The 24,955-nt window shown below is 41.5% G+C and overlaps 1 protein-coding gene across 3 annotated transcripts in view; it reads right to left on the reverse strand.

Moving 5' to 3' along the window:
• The window catches only part of alcama (activated leukocyte cell adhesion molecule a), an 88,778-nt gene extending 64,027 nt beyond the window's left edge, over window positions 1-24,751 (reverse strand). For 2 of the 3 annotated variants that reach the window (XM_080436518.1, XM_080436519.1), the window contains exon 1: window positions 24,432-24,751. In XM_080436518.1, the coding sequence (XP_080292644.1) occupies window positions 24,432-24,495 (64 nt within the window). In that variant the 5' untranslated portion in view covers window positions 24,496-24,751. The remainder of the gene's footprint in view (window positions 1-24,431) is intronic. The other variant, XM_080436520.1, reaches the window with a different exon arrangement.
• Window positions 24,752-24,955: the final 204 nt, after the last annotated feature.

Raw genomic sequence — 24,955 nt, forward strand, 5'->3', positions numbered from 1 at the left:
CCCCGCTGCCTCTGAACTGCCTCTGAAGGGGCTGCTGTGGAAACGTCTTCCTGACAGCTGCTTTTGTCATCAAGAGGGCTACCTGAGAGTAACCACAGCGCCAAGCACTATGAGAAATGGAGCGTGGGGGGACCCCTCTTTTTGCCTTCTAAGAAAAAGGAAAAAAAAGTACTGTCCTCTCCGCTCTCCTCATCCCTACCGCACGTACATGTCCAGCTACTGAGGAATGCGGACCACTCTGAGGTTTAAGGGGGTCAGCTATTTATAATTCCACTATGACAGAGAGAAGGGTGGGGGGGGGGGCAGAGAGAGAGAAGAGAGAGAGACAGAAAGAGGGAGAGAGATTGATTAAGGTACACCAATGGGTCTAAGTAAGCAAAGAAGGTATGTTGTGGCTGTTATGATCCTCAATTCAAACTAGGATAGCTGGTTAACAAAATGGCTCCTTCTATGACGTTACAAACGTGATTCAATGAACACAAAGGTGATATGATTAACAGTTTACTGTCAATTACATTTTTTTACAGTTTTTCTTTTACAGTTTACTGCATTCATTAAGTCTGTTTTCATCACTTGAGCAACTCTTCTTCAACTTTCTTCATCACCTCAACTTTCAATGGCTGGTTTTGGGTGGGACTTTTCCCATAATAGAAACATACAAATTCCTAAAGTTTCTACAGGAACACACACAGATTATATATTTTTTCTGGATGTATCCACTTAAGCCCTAAACTTTCAAAATGTTTCAGAAAATTGTGGAAAAAAAGCTCATAACTGTGACGCATGATCCGTGACCAGCTATTGGAGCTATTTTTAAAATGAAATAATAATAATGATTGTCAAAAGGTTTTTGAAAGCCTATAATGACATGCCAAAATTAGGGACGCCAGGTTGAAAGTGGTGAAAAAAAAGTCACAAAACACACAGAAAGTGTGAAGTGAATATTTTACTTTTTGATTTTCATATGACAAATGACGTGGAAGCCAATTTAATAATTGGTGACCCTGGAATCTGAGTGCCACAAGCCACAGTGTCAGCAGTTTGGAACTAGCAGAGACTTCCCTATAGGAAAACCCTCTCATTAATTTGATATAGCAAAGAGTGCCACCGCTTGTAATAGAAAAATCTGCTGTGCACACCAGCACATGCACACGCACACGCACATGCACACGCACACAAACACGCGCGCACACACACATACACAAACACGCGCGCACACACACACACACACACACACACACACACACACACACACACACACACACCCACACACACACACACACACACACACACACACACACACACCCACACACACACACACACACACACACACACACACACACACACACACACACACACACACACACACACACACAACACACCATAATTTCCACAACCATATTAAACATTGCTTCTCAGTATTTGAACACTAGCACACACACTTTCCCTCAACTTCCTGTATTGGCCGATCAGCCTCCTGGGCCTGAGAGTAGTTGGGCCTCTCATTACCCCTATGGTACCCTGCAGTAAGAGATGGAACAGTGTACACCCATGGGAGGAGAGGCTAATTCATTCTGTATGGTGAGAGAAGGCCCTCTGCTGCTTCAGCAAACCGTTCCGGCACCAGCAGGTCTGGAGACAAACACATCGCTTGTCCTTGGGGATAGATACACAAACACGCACACACAAAGAAACCTTATGAAAACAAAAAAAATAACCTTAGCTAAGTGCCCTCTAATTGCTTACTACCCCATCCAATTCTCCAGTTAGCTTTAGCAAGAGACTACGGCAAAGAAATATAAAAACAACAACAATTGAGCATTGCTGTCATTGTATCGTGTTTTCCCGCATAGGAGACAGGCAGACAGACTGCAGCGAGTGCAACACACAGAATTAGGAGAGAAAGAGAGCAGGAAATTGTGCCGTTCGATGGACACGGCGTCAACAAATCCAATTTGTCTGCATGCATAGTATGTGTGCGTGAGACGCTTGCCTTGTGTTGTGATGAGGACGCACGCGGCAATCCGCCTGTTTGTGAACTGCACAGCATCTCGCCCAACCCAGGGGAGGCCCATTACTGGGAAATGGGGGCCGTGTCAGTGTGCAAAACAGGGGTAGAGGGGAGTGTAGGAGGGGGGCACTCGTAGCAGCTCTCCATGTTTATCTGAGCGGATATTAATGGCAGAGGTCCACCAAGTGATGCTCTCCAGCAAATACTTAAGGTACGTCCATTAGAATCTACGCAGTGACAAACACTCAGAGACTAGCTGATACGGGGGGTGGGTGGGGTGGTTACTGTAAGGAGAGGAGGGGTGGGCGAGGGGGAGAGAGAGAGAGAGAGAGACTAAACAGAGCTCTTTGGGTGAAGTATATCATTAGTATGTCTGTGGGTGGCTGTCTAGAAACAACTCCTCACCCCCGGAATCCCATCATCCTGTGGAAACTGTCCAACCCTTGGTGTTATCTGTAGGCCACGGCCTGTAGATACTGAAAACATGAGGACAAGGCGCAACTCACTCCTATGGCCTTGGCATGATGAAAGTGAGGCCAGTAAAAAAGATTTCTGGTTAGTTGACATTTAATGGAGAAAAACAAAACCTGAGAGCTCACATGGTCTGCTCAGTGGTGTGTGTCCCCGCTCTCCTTTCTCCTGGCAAAGAAGCCAATTCCAGAGTAGAGTTTCAATTCATTGAGCAGAGTGCACCTTTAAGTGACATCCCAACATGACTGAGCAGGTCACAGTGTTTTGGAGCTCTTGGCACCTCCAAAACACACTTTCACTCTAAGAATAGATTCTGAGAATCCTCTTCAGCTCACACACAGACTGATGTTCTAGGCCAGCATGTGTGGATTTCACTTTGAATTACGTACATACTGTAAATATTACAATTTCCAGTTATTCATCTAAATATCTTTGTTTTGTATTCGTTTTTAGTGTATGTTAATTGATGCATATTTTGAAAACACTTTCAGAAACGTTAACCAAATATTTTGATTTTCGCATCCTACAGTTAGTACAAAACACAAAACACAAGCTAAAGGCAACGTAAAGTCAACACCTTAGTAATAACACATGCTGCAGGCTATATGGAAGCCATGGCTGCTGTGGGTTGTTAAGGTGTGCCGTAATTTGTCTTGGCACGGTTTCAATCCCATTAGGTAACCTGAATGGCAAGAATGTGGCAACTTACAGGTCTGTCGCTTTTGTAAAAGTGATAACAAGGAAATGACAGCGCTTTCGCTGCAATCAGTTCTGGCAAGGGAGATGTACCCTAGGAGAATGCACCAATTTAGCAGCAACACCAATAACAGATTTAAACACATGAAGCTCCGAAATAGTTTGAGGGTGAGAGAAAGATTTAGTGACTCCACATCAACTGCTAACGGCATTTTGTTTCAGATGAGCTTGGATGAATTGGGGTGATCTATTGAACACTACAGGAAATATATCTTGTAAACTCATCTGGCAACGCAGCCACGTACAAACTAAATAGACATATGCCTGCAGTGTTCTCAGATGGTTTATTACCAGTGATGTGACAGAATTAAGAGGATGCCAACAATAATGCTATTCCTGATCCCTCCGGTCTAAGAGCATCTAAGTCAGAATTACAGTAAAGCATTCTCTCCTCTGCCCTTCCTCCTCCCTCCTGTTTATCTTCCTCAACCCTCTTCATTTGTTCGTGTCACTTACATTTTCTCTACCCATTTTGTTTCCTTCTATTCTTCTTTTTATTTTTTCCCTCTTAATTTCTTTATCACACAAAAAGAGCAGCAGTGTTGCTCCCGGGGTGTGAAGTGAAGTGCATCATCGACCACATCATTTCAACACCCCCAGTTCGATTCCGGCAGGGAACCTGTCAAGTCAAGTCAAGTTTATTTATATGGCTTGAGGTGCTTCAAAATAAAAAGCAAGAAATTGGCAAATATCATTATGACAAAAACATATACTGTGTTGCATACCTTTCCTCCTCTATGTACTTTCTAAATAAAAACAACAACAAAACAAATATAGTTTCTTTTTTTGGCCAAGATTTTATTAATTCCTTGGAGATTGTTCGACCGACTACATTGCGAGTTTAATGAATCATTCATGAGATTCAGGGGGTTTGCAACAAGTAAACTGATCCTAGAGAGTCTTAACAATATCTTAAACAATACAGTGAATGTTCTAGTTCCCCAAAGGAAACACAAAGACAGGATGCAGTGCTTAGCAACAGCAACAACAAAATCAACAACGGTTACACAACACCTTATATCAGGAATGCATATATGCATATCGTCGTTGTCGGGCAGAAACCGCCTATCTCCATATTCTAACTTTTTATGTTTTTTCGTAAATTAACGCCCTACTTGATCATACTACAGCGTCACACAAAAGCATCAAAAGTAGCAGATCCGCAAGTTCGAAACGCGGCACGAAGCGACGCGTTTTGAGCTTGTAGATCTGCTACTTTTGAATGTGAATCCTGAAAGGTTTTTGACATATGAGGTTTCCACCCAACAGGGACGATATGCACATTGATGGTGGTGTACCTTGGAGAATTAGGTCTATCACTTTACTTAAGCCAGGCATGGTCAAGTCTCAGTATACCGTATAAAGACCATGGGAGGAACATTACCATAGATAATTGATTTACTCGTTGCAGCATCCACTGACAATTATTTCTTTCTCTCTGAAATGTGATTGTTATCAGTGAAATACAGTAATTATTCCATGAAACTCTGAACAATGCGTGTGTTTTTGTACTGAAAAGAACATTTAATTTATTTTCATTATTGAGGCTAACCTATTTTCTACCATGCCTCATGTGAGACAAGGGAAACTGATAAATGGGTGCTGTAGGTCTTGAAAACTTTTTTGCCCCCAACCGGTTGAATATGGATTTAACTTGAGAAAACGTTTATAAGGTTTCCAAACACCGACTGCCTGAGCCACCAGGCCACCCTTCCTGATACGCTAGAGCTGCATAATTTATCATACCATTAGTAGAGCTAAATCTTACAAATCGTTGTTGTTTTTGAAAATGTTTACACATGTTCACACAAATAACTTGTGCTAAAAACACGGACATGGAGAAGATTGTCCCGTTCTCATGCATTATTAGAGTACTGTGTGCTAAATAATAGTGTGGCCTAAATATAATAGTTTCCACTCACAGACTCACAGTGTGATTGGTTGGCTTCAGAATATTTGGAGTACAATTTTATGGTAATGTCCCCACTTTTTGGTACTAACTGGTCACTTAAGTTGTTTTGCAGAATCTGCTACTGTATGTAGTAGCGGCTGGCAATCTCACTGTGGGTTATGTGGACAAAATAATCTTCAACTGTATGTGAACAGCATGAGAGTGAGTAGATAATTTTGGGGTGAACTATTCCTTTAAGTGCTGGCAGTCTATCTGTCAGGTACAGGGTCTATTTTTAAACTCTGATAACAAGTAGAAAGGACAATTAGCCAGTGTTTGTTTGCCTCGTTACAATCCATTTCCATCTTCCGTCTGACTCTGACATTGCCTCCACTCCAACAGATTTCCGTGGGGGGAAGGGGTATTCGATTTTTCCATAACCAATCAACAGAGACCGCCTGAATCTAACGTTGAAGCTGATGCTTAGCCATGCAATCCCAAAATCATCTCTACTTTGAAAAAAATTACTTCAAAGCATAATGCTGTTTGGATTTCAAAGTAATTGGTACTTTTAATCAATTTAGAACAGCTTCAATAGCAAGGTCTATCTTGTCATTTTAGTTTTTACTCCTCCCAGCTGATTTGACAACGCTTGACAACAACTTGACAACGCATGATAACAGCTTGAAAATTGTGTTTAGTCCCGCCCGTGGCTCTGATTGGCTAATAATTTAGTGTCCCCCCTCCCCCCGTGGCGCTCATTGGATAATGGCTTTTTTTCAACCAAGAAACCGCTGTTTCGTGTCACGATGCCAGACCATAATCAGTCAACTCAGTGGAGTGGGCGGATTCAAAGGTTTAAACCCAGGCAATAAATGGCCTGTTAGTCGTAACCATGTCAAGACAAGGACTAAGCTGTCTCAGAGCTATCAAGTGAATGAGGTATGACCATAGCAAGAAAGCGATGACATTGTGAATCACATTCCCCAGGAATTCTCTCAGATAAGACTTCCCCTTTGACCGTTTAAAGGAAATGCAGCACTTTCAAATGAGTTCTTCAAAAGAAAAGAGAAATATGGAAACATTTCTAGGTCATTAAACTCAAAGAGGAAAGTTAACATCCTGACAACCCTTTACTTGCCCGATCCGCCTCAGACTTCAAAGGGTGAAAACAAGGCACCAAAGCAGGGTATCTGATACACCTTGATCAAACTAAGCCTCGGGGGCCAACACAGCTAAGGCTCCTTAATAAATAAAACTAACTTATGCTTAAATTAGGGCCATTTTATGATGATTAGAAACACATAGTTTACCTCCAGAGCCTTTCGCACTCAAAGTATGGCTTATGTTATATAGAACTGCCCCCAGGACACATTTCTACTGTTTGCAATTTCTGTCACAAGGCATACAGTCCTCCATGAGATGGAAGTGTGGCGAATTGGGTTGCCATGATAATTCTGCTCACATAAATTTCAAAATCCATAACAGTTCTGAACTGTCATCCAGTAGTCAAATCTCACTTAACCCATTAAGACCTGAGGCGGAGTCTACAAATCATCTCTGTCGGGTGGAAACCTCATGTATCCAAAACTGTTTACTTTTCAGGCGCTGCGTTTCAAGCTTGTGGATCTGCTACTTTTGATGCTTTTGTGTGACGCTGTAGTATGATCAAGTAGGCCATTAATTTACAAAAAAAAACACAAAAATCTAGATTATGGAGAGGTTTCTGCCCGACAGCAACGATATGCCTTCTGTGAAAAACGTGTGCTGCTATAGCTAACATCTAAAATGACACAGATGCTTTCCCGGTCTTAATGGGTTAAGGCCCTACAGTATGTAATAGTCTCATTAAAATATCAATTACCACAGGGCTAATTGTTGACGGTATACAATCACTGTTGGTGTGGTACACACCCACAGGGATTCCCTTACATTACAACACATAAGACTGGTCTTCCCGCAAACAACTGGAATTTTGCCCTCCAGCAGTCAGTGAGAGATTTCTGTCTTAATCAGGCCCTTAAGGCCTCTGCGAGATTTAACTTGACATAAAACCCCTTTTGGAAACTCCAGTTTAAATGCACAAAGCACATACTGTCCTACTAAATACATCTAACTTGTGCACCCTCTGTCTTACTACTTAAATACATCTAACGTGCCTCTTGCACCCTCCGTCTCACTACTCCTGCATATCTCCCACTTTAAAACTCAGGATTATGGCCAAAGCTCATGTAAATAGGTGTGTGCTTTAAAACAGCATGATTTGCATTCGCATTAACCTGATAGATATGACAACGCTAAGCTCTTCATTTGATTTGTAAATGAACAACTGAATTAATCAAAACAAGCCCTTTGCAGCTACAAGCAACTTCAAAGCCTCTCTTTAAGTTACAGATACGGGAGTGGGGGTTGGGAATAATCATCTCCTTGGTGCTTATTTGTACATCACAGCTTTAAGGTTTTTCAAGGTTTCTTTATTAGTACCCGAGGGCATTTTTTTTTGTGCAGACGCGAGATTCAGAACTCCAGAGTTAAAAACAAGACGTGACAGCAATACAGATCAAAACACATCAAAACAAATACTCTACAACAATTATCATCAAAAACTGTCATATTATTGAGTCTAAACAATCTATTCTGTCTTTGCGTGGCTTTCGGGATGTTATTTTTTACATGCGATTTCTGTATTATTTCCTAATCATGAAAACAAATACTCTGGCAAGTAATGAAAAATGTGAACAATCCATACTGAGATCTCATGTCACCCTGATAGGATGGATGACTGAAACTGACCCTAACCTGCCAAAGCCAATGTTTACTCCTTAAATCCTCTTTGCATAATGCCTGCAAGCTCTGGTAGACAGTGTGCTATCTGAAACCTGATCTATTGAGACACCCAACTAGTCAGCTTCGCACTGTTACGATGCTCCTATAGGGAGTAACATTGTATAAGCAGATGTACATGGTATTGTACACACACACTCGCTCTGAGACTCTCACAACATAATATAGATTCTGATCGAGTGGTCATAATTGAAAAACTCCAAGCTAACAAACACAATTTTTTTTCTGGATGAGGTCATTTGTTCAGGTCATTGTTCTGTTCCTCGTGGAAAATAAATGTTGCACTGTACTGAGACTAGACTGCATGAGAAAAGATTGAAAGAAGTGGGGAATCAGAGTCAAAGTTCATACAGCGAGCAACGCTATTAGAGAATGACAAACCGGATTGACAAAAGACAGAAAAAGGAAGGTCAGTATAGACCAGCAAGACACATAAATGAGTTGATGAAAACAACTGTGTATTGTGGTCTTTCAGATGATGAATAGGAAGCCTTTTTTTCTTAAGTCTTGGCAGCCACGTTAGCATACAGAAAAATATACTAATGACCAGTCTCATTATCAGGTAACTGTAAGAGTGTATTGCCTCCCTCTAGCAGGTGGGGTGATATATAGCCTAGTTTTCTCAAGTGTCTTGGAAAAAGAAAGAAAAAACACCCAGTCGGCTTTTGTTATCTGTGGAAAACACACAGTTTGGAAGGGAAAAAAAGCCTTGTTAAAGCTTTCACTGAGGAAGAAAGGTTGTGTGTTGGAGAAGAGAAATGTACTAGTCAACAACAATTGGGGCTCCAGTGCATTTCTTGTGAGTTATGGGTGTATTTTCAGTAAAGAGGACAGTCCAGTTTCAAATACCTGAGTACTGCGGCTATCTTGAAAGAGTGCTTGGTAGTGTTATCTCTGACTGAGAGATACACAGGAGATCCCCCCTGGTATTTCCTCAATAAGGCCAAAAGTAGTTCAGCTTCATGTGGTTCCCATCCAGTCAAGAAGTTAAAATTAGACCTTAATGCTGCTGTCTTCAGCAGAAGACATCAGCTTATAGTACAAACTTGCCTAGACTTCACATGCTTTGTTCTCGCCCAGGATAGTATTACAACAACAGCACTACTGTGTGTACGATGTAAGTCATCTTTACAAGTCTAAAGTCATCCTCACACTCAGCCATGAATCATAGATGAAAGCTAGAACTTTAACCCTATTATTTATACTGTGGTTAACAAAAGATCTATGACTAGAACAGTATAATTAAGGAACAATAAGGTTTAATCAAAGTTTAATTGTTACATGGGGTGGTCAGTCAGTGGTCAAACTCAAATTAATATAAGTCTTATAGTGTAACTGTAGACTACTTAATTGATAGTGAATGTTACGATGGGTTATCTGTTGGTGATGTGTGCTGACTAATAATGTAATTAATAAGGGTGGCTGGGAAAGGCACAGTAAACTAAATTATAAATAGCACATCCCTGCATGTTATTGGGTCACCTAGTGACCTGACTAGATTTCAGCAGAGTTTTACAAAAATGTTAGGCATAGCCTATTAATAAACTGAGCAAGGTCTTTCCACACAGGGTCCATGGACCACTATCTTATAACAAAATTCTCTAAAATTAAGCCTATTCTATGCTTTATCGCAATCACAGATAATGTGTTAGAATACTTAGGCCTACTCTAAGCATCAGGCATGTGTTTTATCACTGAAAATGCATTCTGGTCTGAATTGAACAGATTGTAATTGAGCATCACATGTATAAAATAGTGCACACTTTAAGGAATCCAATATCCTATCATATAATACTGACACTAAAGCTTTGGACTATCTCCATTATTATAATTTTAGTTGGCTGTCAGGGCTGGTGATGAATGCCAGAATCACTGGCAATTGATCATACTCATTCACGTTGCCTATGGGGGTCTTTTTTGTCGGATACAGGCTACATCTGAAATTGCGCAGTCTGAACTGAAATTATTTGTAAACAAATCAACAGCATACACAAAGAGAAAACATTGGGCTCAAAACAAACACAAGAGTCTAAAAGACAGCTAGAGGCTGTGCTGCTTTTTACACCCAACCGGACCAAAGATCCTTAAAGCACACATTCTCACAACCTACCGACCAACCATCACTATCCTTGCAGCTCACCACTAGCGGGGCACAAGTGTGTCTTGTGTCCTCCTTTCACCAGCAGCAACTCTCCACTGAGGTAGTGGCCAAGAGAGCCAAGCTGCTAAAATCATCTCCTCACATCTGTACACATAATGCCCAAGCGTATTCTCTGCAATGAAGCAAAGCGTATGACTTTTCACATGAGCCCAATCAAATCTCCTGCTTTTCAGATTTTGAGCCATTAACCACATGAACCTATTGACTCCCTATTGTGGTGTGAATATTCATCAAAAATGGCCGATTTACAAGCTCACAATGCTTCATGATGCTTATGCAGTGTAGTGAGCTTGTAGATCAGCTGTTTTTGGTGGAGACATTTGGTGTAGAGGGAAAATATTTGATAACCCGGTCAACTAATAGGGTAAGGTTTAAGTGTTAATGAAGTCATAAACCACAAGTTTTTATACATTTATAATTAAAATTACAGATGAAAAAAAGATAATTCAATGAGGCGGAAACTGATAGCAACTGATATTTCAGTACACATTGCAGAAGAGATTTGGAGAACATCTGCTTGAGGAGATCAACCATCATCTATGATGCATTTTAATTTTCTCCTCTCTTCCTCTGCCCTATTGCATCCTGTCCCTTGTTGCTTCTAAGTGTGACATGAATGGTAATAAAGGAAAAGAGGAAAGCAGCCAAACATTTTGCACTGCACCACTAGCAGAAAGTCTGAGATGGGTTTACAAATTACAATTGTAGACTGATGATGAGTTTAGCCCAACAAGGGCTAGATATAAATGTGTCCACAAAACTGAAGCCTGCACATGCACATATTCTTAGCCATGTGAACTATAGCGCCCCTATTCTGGGCATGTCATAAGAAGTGAAATTACACAAACATTCTGCAAAAATATACAAACATTTGATGAAAAAATATGGCAAAAGTAGCTGTCCAAGAACAAGCTAACAAGAACAAGTTTTGTCATACAACGAAGTACAAGGTTTGAGTGGTTACTTAAGACATTGCTAGTTTTGTACTTTGTAGCTGGAGTGGATGAGAACCATAATGATGTACATGCAAGTCTTTAAATTATAGGACTGAAAAACTAAATGATTTAATGTTTGTAACACTACATATTTTCTTATCATAAAATAAATACTATTCTGTGATATGTCAGAGTGAAGCAGAATAATCAAGAGAAACACGGACTAGTCAGGGTCAGGGAATGGAAAAACCGAGACACGATGCCCATGGCAGTATACACAACCTTACAGATGAGCACGCAGCTGCAGTCATACTGTATCTCACTTCAAATGAATAATTTCTCAATTACCACAGACCTTCTGAACAAACAGAACAGCTGCAGCATAACGATGTCTTTTAAACAGAATGCCAAATTAATTTTTGATGGTAGGGCAGACAGGGCAGGCTTTTCCAGTCCCCTCAGCCTACTCCCTCACAAATCCAAATAATGAGGTGGGCGTACGCTGTTGACTGAAAATCGATTGCACTGTGGAACTACAAGCATCCTAATATAAGTGAATGTGCTCAAGATTATACCATTTAAAGACTTGCAATTTTCTCCTTCCTTACACTAGTCTATAGTGTGTAGGCTATTATTGCAGTGAAATAAGCCCTTTCGTGGGATGGGATACTGAAATTCTGGACACTTTGACTGTAGCAGTTGGCAACCAGAAAATGTACCATGATTCCCAGAGAAATCGCCTTATAGTTAATGCCATGGTCACCTTTGTGCATCTTTTCCCTGAAATGTGTCTGTCTATATACCTCAGTGTCTGTCACTAGGGGGTAGGCCAAACTCATTTTTAAGTCCCCTTTCTGTGGGGTACAGTAGTAAATGTTCACTAACGTTCATAAAACTCCTAGGGTGTAGGAATAATATACTTCAAAGCTGAGCCTTCAGCGATAATCTCCTTTTAATGGATGAATTCTATGCTCCTGCTGGGTCCACTCTAGGATAAGGTTGGGCCAAATTCCCAGAACTGAAACCTCAGCTGCTGGTAAGGACTACTGATCCACTGCCATTGTCACATGAAAAGAACCATCGACCACTGATGGCTTCTGAATCTCAGAGGTGGCAATCAGCTCTAAAGCTGAAAGCCCTGGTTTCACACGGCGTAAGCTGTAGGATTACCATCCGCACTTGCGCGTTCTGGAGGCGTCACCAGGTTGGCCTCATTAGATGTCAAACAAAGAAAAGAAATGCATATGTTTATGCTCTGCATAAACATGAGCAGCGCAAGCCATGAGTTGTCCTGATGCACTGCACAAACCCTAATGAATTCCAACAAACAAAGTGAGACATATTTATTTTTATGTCATGTTCACCAAGACAAAAAAATTGAACACGGTGGAGGAAAGCACAAACCGACTATAATAACGATGCTTTTCCATTAAAAAAGAGTATCCTAACTATTATTGCCGGCCTACACTCTTTATGTTTGGCCTGGTTCTCGCTGCTGTCTTTTTTTTGTTTTTGTCTAGACAACAATAAGCCAGTACCTAATTAAATTAGATGTTTTATAAACGTTCCTCCGAACACAGCCTAAGGTTAAAATTTTCTGTACTCATCTAACTGCGGAGCCTGCGTAGCACTGCAGTAAGTAAACAGACAAAATGAGCGGCTTTGTGCATCTGAATGTTTCATTACCACGATGACATATAGACACCACTGCTTCCAACCAATCCTGACTCCGTGAGATGCGGAAATATTTACTTCTTTGGAAGCGAGGAGACGAATGTTTATGCGGCAATCCACCTCCCGCCCCAAACTTAAGTACCCCTTTACATCAAGCAGGTAGATGTGTTTATCATTCAGCCATGGTCAGGCAGCCACCAGAGGGTGATTTATACTGCCCTTGTAAAATACAACATAAGTTACTTTTACCTCTTCTTCCCTTGACCTACTTGTTGTCGCTTTTACCCCCTTCATCATAAAAAAACTTTGGTGGGCAGTTTTGAAATTCGAAAGGCATGCCTTGCAAGTCGCAGTCACTTTTTTTGCTTTTGATTTGGTTGTGCTCCATGACAGAGACTTTGTGAAAATGTGTAAAAAAAACATCTTCTACACAATATATGGATGCTGGTTGCTGGCTGCTCCCTGCGGTTTTGGCAATTGCTGTGTAATCAGCCAGTGAAGAAAATCCTGTCTCTGTGCTTCTTTTTTATGCCCCAACACAAGAACGCCTGCATGTCACAAGAACAGAAGGAGCCGAAACCATTCATCATTATTCTCAGTGGCAAAATTCTCATTAAGAGGACACAAAATTGGATTTTCAATTTCCATTCCAGTCTTCACAAGAGCATTTAGCTTTGCCTTACAGACTCCCAAAAAACATTTTGCACTGTAAAATCCAAAGCACTAATTTAACAGGTCCATTAGGTTACATTTGTACAGTTTTAGGATTAAATGAACACGCATGATTTTACAGTGTGCTGTTCTTTTCCAAGAACACCCGAACAACTACAATGTTGCACTTCTCCACGGCATTGCTGTCAAAGTCAGGTTCTACAGCATTTTTCGATGACACATACAGCAAGGGATGGACATTCTAGCTGGACAAGCACACAGTGATGTACAACTGTTACTGTACAGCTTTCATCGGGCATCAGCGACCTTCAGGGGAAAACCCAGGATGAATACTTGCTTTGTGAAGGCACCGGGAGATACCAATTAAATGTAGCAAGCAATGTCAACATGACCCATTTTCCTGTCTACTAGCGCCCATGTTGTCAGCCACTATTCTCTTCCAGGAGGGCTTAAGTCATAACACACACCCCACATCCCCTCAATATACCAATACTGTGTGTGTGTGTGTGTGTGTGTGTGTGTGTGTGTGTGTGTGTGTGTGTGTGTGTGTGTGTGTGTGTGTGTGTGTGTGTGCGTGCGGACAGCACGACACTATGCCCTCTGCCCTCAAGCATACTTCTAACCCACCTACATACACACACACACACACACACACACACACACACACACACACACACACACACACACACACACACACACACACACACACACACACACACACACACACACACACACACACACTGTGTAACACTATCCGTCAGCGTGTAGGATACACTGCTCTTGCTGCTTTATGGACATTCAGCATGCGGTTTGTGTGCTAATAGTATGGTCAGTGAGGAGTGATTCATTAACCACTTAAACTCTATATACTTCGTTGACGGAGGTCCCCCAGAGATATATACATGGTCCCCTACTTTCCCCCCTCTCTTCCGTCGAAAATATCCGCTCACAACACCGAATGTTCACCTATCATGACATGCCAAGAATTCGGACGCTAGGGTTCATGTGGTTAAAGGGAGAAAATGGATCAGAATTGAGTTACTGTGCAGAGAGTGGATGTGTGTGTCTTTGTGAATGTCAGTTGTTCTGAATGACCCGAAAAGGGAATCAGATTTGGGATGATATATATTGGCAACTTTTTTCCTGCCTTTCAGCAGGAAATCTGTATCAAAGGTTAACAATGCGGGGTAGGGGGAGAGTGGAGCTGTTCTCGCAGCTTGAGACCTTAGCTTGCATAACTCAATTTTAGAGCAGCAGCATCTAATTGCAGGCACAAAGAAATTCCATTAAGTGTGTTCCATTAAGTGTGTCCAGTTGGAAGACTACATTTCACATTGGTGCTTCTTTCACTCCATTGTCAGGGTTAATTTGGGCACCATCCAGTCAATGGCCATGTATGATATAGGCTCAGTCAGATATGCTTCTTCTATGTATCTACATATTAGCACTTTTCAGCAATTGGTTTTATCCAGCTCCCTTCCCACTGTATTATATTCATAGGAAAACAGTAACTTATGATGGTAAGCTACTGAGTCATTCCCCCACACATGCATACATAGGGTGCCTATTCAAGAAAAGAATTTGGTGCTTAAACAATCAATGCTAAGAGCCTGAATACAGAGCTCTCCCGAGCCGTATGTAACTTATTATTTTTAGGCATCACAATTAAAGTTAGCAATAGAGTTTTTTTTTCTTCACATCTCTCATTACTTTAAAAAGCCTGCAGCCATCTGTTTAATTGGAATCTAAGGCTACAAGTATAACCACTGCTTTTGTTGTTTTCCATAATAGCAGTCTTGTCCACTTAAGATAACATTCATGGTTATTGATCTTTTTTCTTTGAGTGAGCACTGACATGTTCCTATGAGATTTTCACCATCCAATACAAACACTCGAAGCTTCTGCAAAAGCCAGTTCCTTTAATAGGAGTGTAAAGGTACTTTTGGTAGAATGATGGTACCATAATATACTTTTGTAAGAGGAGAAAGTGTATTGCCTCTATATTTCACAAAATACTAGAATCAGCTCTGAAAACCTATTTGCGTAGGGGGGAATGTATAATGTAATATTTATTTATGTAAAAAACAATTCTGGTCATTTAGGTAAATGCTTTATGTAATCATAATATTTATACCAGGGATTCTCGGCTGATGTTCAGTATACACGGCTGATGTCCTGCTGGTTTTAATTCCAGCTGTCCACTCAGGGAAACATTTAAGCAACACCTGGTACACTGGACACTGCAGGAACAGAGGACTGGCAGTAGTGTGGCTCACCAGGACCAAAGTTGAGAACAACTGGTTTACATTATGCAGAAAAATCACTATGACTAGCAATTTGGGTCAGGGTCAAGGGTTGGTTGGGGGCGGAGAGAGAGGCCAGGATGTCCCGTGAACTGAAGATTTTCAGGCAAATCATTCATAGCTGCATCTTTTACATGTGCTTCAAGTTAATGAGCAAGCTATTGAAGACGCCTGTACTAGTTGGCTTAGTTAGCACCTAATGCTTATCACCAAGACAGCTGCATTGGTTGCACTAACCTGCCACAGTCAATCAGCAAATATTGGGTGAGTTGTCATTTTCAGTGCCAGTGTAATGCACAACAGTCAAAGCTCACTTACATTATAGTTTGTTGGTAGCACATAGTTAACTGGAAAGGGGCTCTCCGCCAGGCTGGATGGCCTACCCAGGGGCTGTGTAAGTCGTGGGCTGGAAATAATTTCTACAACATAAGGCTCACCTTTTCACATTTGTGGTGCCCCCTATGGACAGAAGTGCTCATACAGGTGCGCTCTGTAGAGGCCCCTCAACAAACAATTTCAATTTGGGGCTGACTGGATGATGCGTTAATGATAGGGTGTATTTTGTAAGAAATAATCCAATCCCCTCCTACTAATTTTAGAGGCCAATAGGCAAACGTGATTACCGTACGGAATATGAAAAAGCAGTTTGTTGCTCCAATCATCCCTAGGAGCCTATTTAAAGGTTTAATGACATTCACTTTTACACCACATTCAAAGTCTTTGTCCTGGTCCTTCAAAAGTGTACAAAAAGTTTTAAGTGAAAATTCCATTCCAGTGATCCATTGCAGGTGTTTTTCTCTCACATTTCTAAAGCCTTTTCAACTGCAATGAAAAAAGAAATCTTTGCCTGCGGGTGTCGCTGGTGAGGGATTTTGCCTGTCAATCATCGCCTCTGCTCCGCCCCCCCCAAAGGAAAGGATAGGGGAGGGGAGGGGCGAGGAGGAGAGTGGGCGGGATTAATCGACTGTGACCTCACTGTCGAAGGGCCAAGCTCAGATTACTTTTCAGCCTAATTATTCAGAAAACCCCAGACCACAGAAAATCCACTGAATGTTCTAAGTTCAGGTTTTTTGGGTGTAATTGAGGTCATAAAACCCCAAATAAAACATTGAAAATAAAAAAAGTGAAAATGAATGTCATGACACCTTTAAGCAGGTTGGCCAGAGTCTCTCTCTCTCTTCTACCACATTACACTACTGATACTACTGACTGATCACATCACATTGTGATTTATATATAGCTATTTATAGTTTGTTAAACAATTTGTCTGCATTATTTCTTGAGTGTGCTCTCCCATATTTTGTTATGTACTACAACAGAGTTCATGGTGAAATTGGGGCTTATCCTGGACCTGAACCCAGGACCTCTGCGTTCCCAGAGAGAGAATCAATGGATGATTGATGATCAGGAGAGAGAGTGACTCTGGCCGGCCTGCTTAAATAGGCTCCTGAGGATGATTGGAGGCAGGTGTCTCATCCCTGAAGACACCTCTGGCAGGCTGGCTGCCTACTTGTACTCAGGAACAGAAAGGAACATAATCGGAACAAACCAAAAACCAGGACATCATGTGTCCTGGATCAAGGGTCACATACCAAGAAATCAGGTTGAAAGTGGTTAATGTAACTGATTTCAGATTTCTCCTTGTAGGAACCTACAATGGACCTCATTATACTAGAAATGTCAATACGTATTCAACACATGAACCTAAATTTAAATGTGGACATCTTAAATTCAAATCCTAACCCATTCTTGACTGTTGTAATACATCTCAATTACATTTATTTGAAAGCGTATGAACAGAGATTTGTGTAGTCACTAATTACATGTATAAAGATATGACTAATGAGCAGTCATCTCATATTAGCACAATCATGAAGTTTCAGCCATATAGAGGAAATACAGAAATGTACTGCATTTCCTGTATGTGGCTGAAACTTCATGATGTGCAATTATTTATAATTAATTCTGCAAGTCAAACACATTGTCATCTTTTCAGTTTTCACTATTTTTTTAATATCTCAATGCATCTGACTCCAGCTGTGACCATTTTTTTTTGGCTCTGAATTACTGGTGAGGATTAAGGAGTAAAAGAGACAAGTAAACAAGGATCTGAGTTATCAATATAGCTTTGAACCTACACACGCCATGAACCAACTGCAGAAGCTTCTGAATAAATAACTCACACGTGCATGCACACCCACACACAAAATAAACACATTTCATTTAAAGCTTATTTGACAGATTCTCTCACTGCTCATCTCTGCTTTATGTGACAAGGCACATGTCTGTGTGTACACTACCATCACCACTCAAATAAAAAGGCCTGATATCTGTTTTGTACTCTCATTCATTCCTAATCCTTCACTCGTGATATAACTCAGCTTTTCAACAATCAAAGATGAATATATTGATCTCATTTCATGTACATTTTAATATACCTGTACACGAAGAGAGTGATTTGAAGGTGCTATACTGTAAGGGCATAGCTTTCCTAGAAGTCATTTAGCAGGTCAGACAGCAGGTCCCATTTCAGCAGAGCTGGAATTACTCCATTAACGGATGGCGGGGTGGGCGATGTGGGTATTTTTTCACTAGACTAGATGACCATCACCCAGGGCAAAAAGCATCGCACAGACAAGGGTGAGAAAGTCAGATGTTCCTTCATCTGTCACAGGGTCACAGTGATTTACTGTAGAAGCCTGTGATGACCTGCCAGCATCACTGACTTTTCCCATTTACCATTCCCCAACCACCACACGAGACTAGGTCCCATCCTCATCCTCATCAAATGCCACCTCCAAGGGTTATTTTACATAAACAAACACAAACACACACACTGAGTCATATCCATATACATGATGCCACACCCCAATTCCACCCCCCCCAACCCAACAACAACCCCCCCCCCGCCCCCGCCCCCTGCACGCACGTGCGCAGCCGCGCACGCACGCACACACACACACACACACACACACACACACACACACACACACACACACACACACACACACACACACACACACACACAAAATAGTATTAAAGTTGGAACTGAGATTTTCCTAAAGAAAATATACTGTATATATAATAATAAAAAACAGTCCCAGAGCTCAATGCAGTAGTAGGGAAAACAATTAACCACAAAAACACACACAAGTCCCTCTGAACAGTTCCAATTCGACAATGAATAAATTATGTTAATCTCAAAATTGTGTGGGGAAAAAAGTATGAGGTAGATTTCACAAAAAAAAAAAAAGTCCTTATTTTAATATCTATTTGGATTACAAGTTATTGCTTGGGACCCTTTTGGCCTATAAACAATTGAGTCTGCAAATCAGAAAGCAGAGGCAAGATAACACAAGCCATTTCCCTGCCGCTATTCAGAGCTGCCTGACTCTGTCTGCACTTCCCCTGGGAGTTTCTTCTTGGCAAGGTGGACTTCACTGAATTTTAATTTTCCTGCACATTAAACAAAGCCTGGGCTCCCCCGCTGAGACTTGGGCAAACATCACATTTAACTTCCTGCTTTGATACTGTCACGCTTTCCTGGGCAGTGAAATGAGTTTCGCCATGACATCACCACCACCACTACACAGCAAATGTCTGGCACTTTCGCCCCCACAACACAACATCGAAGTGCACTGCTACTGTTGAGTTATGCACTGCTTCATGTGCACAGTAAAGTCCTGAGTGTTAATTTAAGTTAATCGAGGATTTTACTCTGTGAAGCGATGAGGGGGGTGTGTGTGTGTGTGTGTGTGTGTGTGTGTGTGTGTGCGTGCGTGCGTGCGTATGTGTGTGTGCGCATGTGTGCGTCTGTGTGAGAGAGAGATAGGAAACTTCCAGCACAACCTATGACCTCATTCACATTCTATTTTCGTTTTCGTTGTATTGCTTCCCCCTTTCGAGTACTTTTGGTCACTGAATACATATAAAGTGCATTTTCACAGGTAAGAGAATAGCAATGCAAAAGGTCTCTGACCCTGACCAAGCTACAAGGTACCCCCAAGTGAGGGCCCCTGCATTAGACACACTGTCCATGCTCTCGCTGTGTGCCTGGGAAAGCTGATCGGCACAGAGCGAGGACCATATTTTAGAATCACTGTATTTTTTTCTCAATCTTGTCTTTTGTTCTTTCCATCTTCCCTTTCCCCTGTATACTGTTGACATTTTCTTTCTTAACCACTTGAACCCTAGCTTCCCTTTTCTGGGGACTAACATTGTGGTATGAGCTTGTACAGTAGTTAGGCTGTTTTTGGTGAAGTGTAGAGCGAAAACAAGAGGGGGTATAGTACATGACCCTGGGGGACTCGGGTCAACTAAGTATATCAGGTTTAAGTGGTTTTATAGACAATCCATTGAAAATGTAACAATATGGGACTGGAGTCTAAAAGTTTAAGCTCTATTGACAGTGAACCTGATGAACCAATGTGGAAAATGCGCTGCTCGCTGACATTTTGCATTTCTAGGAAGATGAATTAAACATGTCAGCATTTCAGCCTCCTTGTGTACAGTACCATTATTTAATGTATGGCAGGTACATTTGGTATTTTTATGCAGAAGCATTGAATTAATTACATAGATCACCATTTTCATTGTCATGAAAATGGTGATTCCCTCTGGCCTCTGGGAGGGAAATTGAAATATTGGATTACTGTTGTATTACCACAGCAGTAGCATTGCTACTGCTTCAAAAGTACTTGTAAAATTACTCATATAACATCATTCATTGCTATTAACATGACATAACTAGTCAGTTCTGCGTGTTAGATTTCCAGCCCCTTTTGAATAGGAGATCAAACTAAAGCCATCTGACAGAATGATTAAGGTGGCTTCAAACAAGACTTTGACCTTTCACAGCATAAGCCATTGAGGTTGTGGAAGTTGAAGGTAGCTATAGCCTTCAGACAGGGGCGCCATGGGGGCCCCTGAATGATTCAGAGGGCCGAAACCTGGACAGGGGCCCTGGAACACGCCAGAGATACCAGGCTAAAATATTTGGCTGTTGGCAAGAACCTCTTTTTTTTTTATTTGAATGCGTCAGTTCTTTGTGTTCATAATGTTGATTTTGGAGTATTTTAAATGGTGTACTGTGTAACATGTAGTCGCTCGTTGCCAGCAAAAACTAAAAACAAAGAGCTGTGTTTACAAGTGATGTCGTTCCCATAACTTGAAGGGAGGACTGCGCGTGTTTCTAAGTGACATTGCTCCCATAACCAGGAGGGATGCGGCGGCTGTTTAGTTCCCATAACCCAGAGGGACGGGCTAGGCCATAAGTAATGACTGAGTAGTATAATTTTAGGATATGTTTCTGCTAAGGGTGAGAATCCTGCTCAGAAAAAAATAAGTTGCAATTATTGCATGTTAAAACCTGCAAAAATAAATAAATAAACAAACAAGATAAACAAACAAACATATGCTTGTACTCAATATCGGTGAGTTCTCAAAAATAAAGCACTGACACTGGGGCATGAAAAGGTGCTATCGGCGCACCCCTAATGTTTTATATGTCAGTTTAACTACCTAATACTATTATGGGGCCCAGGAGCCCAGGTGTCAGGGGGCCCAGGATTTCTAGCTGCACCCCCGCGTTCAGAGGCCACATACCCTGAGTACCCTCATACTTCTCAGAGTGACAGCAGGATCCACCCCCTTCCCCCTCCCCTGTCCAAAGGTATTTTCCCTCCAGAAAAAGAGAGGCTGTTTCACATGTCTGGGCAAATGTAGATAGTATTACATGCCCGTCCCCAGGCTAAAGTAATTTGAAGTACGAACAACATATCACACCCTCTTGTCTGGCTGGCTAACAATCTTAAGTCAATTTATTTAATGTGAATGGATGACTTTAGGGTGCACATAATTAAAGAGCCATGTATTTTAACAATGCAATGACTGCTGCTCACTAAAGTACTGTGATTGATGTTCTTTTTCCAGGAAGACAGTTGACCATCTTAAAGGCTTTCAACATACACTTTATTTTAGTTTGGACATTAGTACTAATAGCATTATTAGCATTCCTTGGTGGTTGATCATGCCTGTCTGTCACATTAAGTGATGCCAACATTTCAAACAGAGCGGCTATGTCCTCAAGGTTTTTGTTAAGTTAAATGAGACATGCTCTACATTAATTTGTAATGGGGTTTAGTTCTCAGTGAGAACTACACCCCAATACAAATTAATGTAAGATTTCACAGTTGAACCAGCCAGCCTCACCCCATTCTTGTGTTGCACAAAGTCATGAAGCTGTGTCTGTCATCCCATCTATGTTCCCCGCAACAGAAAATAAAATAAAAACCTCTGGATTTAATTTCTAATTTCTACAGGGCAAGCAGTATTTATGTATTACCTGCCTGCATGCTGACCATGACTACCAGCACTTGTTCTTAGATAGCCATTGTTTGTGTGCCTTGCTTTTAAATTTCATTATTTAGCTCCATGGTTCACACAAGGTAATGTAGTCTAGAAGCAACAAAACTACTTTTGGAGTATGCCCCAGCCATGGTAGGCTGTTTAATGATACATTGTTAGTCTTATTTGATGGAATTCTAGCATTCCAAGCATTTCAAAGTGGGTAACGTTTCAAGGCAAAGCAATGTTCACATGACTCATTGTGTGAAACACTCCTCCTGGGATGTAGTCTACCCTCTGAATGATGCATAAGCATTGTAAATTAGCCTATTATTTGACCAGTACAACACTACTGCTTAGAGAAGGGGTACGTATTTTTGCACATTCAGCCATCCCCATTTTTCAAAAACCTTAATGGCAAAACCTCATGTCAGCCATTAGAACTAACCTATTACTTTTGAGATCATCTTTTGAATTCCTTTGGAAGTACCTCTGCTTTGATGTGAGGAATCCCACATATCACACTTAATACCAACTTCAACCACTCTCTGCACTATCTGTCCTCCCGTTGGGGATGAATATTGATTTCAGCGTGAATTAAATGAACCAAAACAGCCCTTGTGCCCACCTCCCATGGGTCGGTGAACAGGGACAGGCCAGATAAGATCAAATAATGTGAGGTATGGGCCACCACCCCGCTGGCCAGACAGCCTGCCTGCCCTTCAGCCATCCTCATCCTGACAAAAAGCAGCTCTGTGAACAGCAAGAGACATCGAATGACAGACACACCAGCCCAGAGATAAGAACTGGGAAAATAGGAGTTGTGTCCCAGCAACCCTCACCCCTAGGCAGTAAAACAAATGGAAGAAATGTTGAGATTCAACCATAGAGTAGAGAGATAATATAACTCAATGGTTTTAACATGTCCCTGTGGCACAGAACAAAGCCCCATCAGTGAGCGTTGGTGGTAAATGGTTTAGCTCTTAGAAAATTTAAGAAAAAAGTGTTAATTACTAGACTAACCTGTTTATATATTTATTTATGTCTGACGGCAGGGAAATCATACAGTGTTAATTCTGTATGGCAGACACGCGCGCGCGCGCACGCACTCTCTCACACACACACACACACACACACACACACACACACACACACACAAACACGTTGGTATCACAGGCATATAGGTAGGCTACCTCAAATGCGCATTAAACAATTACATCCCTAATTACAACCAAATGACCAGCTGGCAGTGACATCTTAACAGTGGGGTTCTAAATAGCTCCATAATTGCGTTCACTGCTCCATGTGCCAAGCAGGGGGAAATGTGGAAGGGGGTGTGGTGGTGCACATGGGAAAGGATTAGACTGTGTTAAAGTTATTCTGAATTAAAATCATGTTGTAGCCCAACGGTCCCTGTTTAGCTCATAAACAGCATGATAATGCCGTTATCGAACGGACCACGACCTCGTGCGTAATTTGCTCTCCACAGTCTCCTCTGAGTCTGAGTCCCGTCGACTCTCGTTCATTTCGCATCGCTTAAATTCATCATCATCATCCAGATCAGTGGTTCTCAAACTTTTCCATGTCATGGACCCCCAAATTGATATATATTTGGCCACTGACCCCTATCTTAAAATGTTTTGTGCCAGGGACCCCCAGAAGAGAAGATTTATGTAAGAAAATATATATTTTCAAAAATAGCAGATATACAAGCTCACAGCGCGGCACGAAGTGACACGCTGTGAGCTTTTAGATCTGCTATTTTTGAATAGCGAACATATAAATTGGTTAAAAGGATTGTGACGCTATGTTAACTACTTTTGCTGGGGAGGGACCCCCACCCCAAGGACCCCTGGGGGTCCCGGACCCCACTTTGAGAACCAGTCCAGGACATGAGGTAAACTAAATGACATAGTTGGATAAGGTTCAGGTACATTCTATGGGAATGGACGCTACAGCCACACAAAGCGAAAGCCAACTTGGAGTGGTGTGATGGTGCCGTGGCGTCGGATATAACTTCAGGTGATATTCATTGTTAAGCCAAGTTGTTCTGTTCGTAATGCGGAAAATCATTATATCTGTGGGTAGCCTTGGATCAAGACTATCGTAGATGTATTTTATCTACACTTTTACTTTCGTATCTTGATCATAGATATGCAAATGTGGAAAAAAAACGATAATAAAAAATAAATCAATGATAGTCTTGATCCCAGACTAATCTGTGGGATATACGGTTACAGGTAATCCAGCACGTCGCTGTACATTATATGAAGGCTGCAGTGACGGGAATCATAATCATATTGTACTTAATTATAATAAATGTCAGTGTTGCTGAGGCTACTACACAGTAGTGACATGATGAACCTACCTTGACCAAGCATCCCAGTGCTGCTGACGGCGAGGACGATCAACAGGAAAGCAGACGAATCCATCCTTCCCAAAAATCAATGAGTTTTTTGGGACACCTGTGGTCGTAGATTAGAAGAGAATCTGAAGTAGATCTATAACAGTCGTTGTAACAGAAGAATTGTCCGCGGGCTGTGGATTCTTTCTCGTAGGTTGTAAGAAAAAGGGGAGAAAAACTTCACCAAAAAAGTTGTACAATCTGACTGTCGGTCTGTCTGTGTGTGAGTGTGTGCGCGGCAGCCAGGTGAAAACGCATGTGTGTATGTGTGTGCGCATGTAGAGCAGAGAGGAATCTTCTCGCCAGGGGGTGTTGGTGTTTGGTTGGATGTCGGTCACTAACTCCGCCTTTTGCCCCACCTTCAACCGAGCATCGCCTGCAGTAAAAGCCTGGTTGTTTTACACTTTGTACGTACAACGGTGTCCCACCGGCGTTGCCATGTCTGCTTATTATAAGCGACATTGTGCTTGTTTTTCTGAAAAGTTGCT

The sequence above is a fragment of the Gymnoscopelus braueri genome, assembly GCF_963280865.1.
Source record: "Gymnoscopelus braueri genome assembly, chromosome: 8".
Taxonomy (NCBI): Eukaryota; Metazoa; Chordata; class Actinopteri; order Myctophiformes; family Myctophidae; genus Gymnoscopelus; species Gymnoscopelus braueri.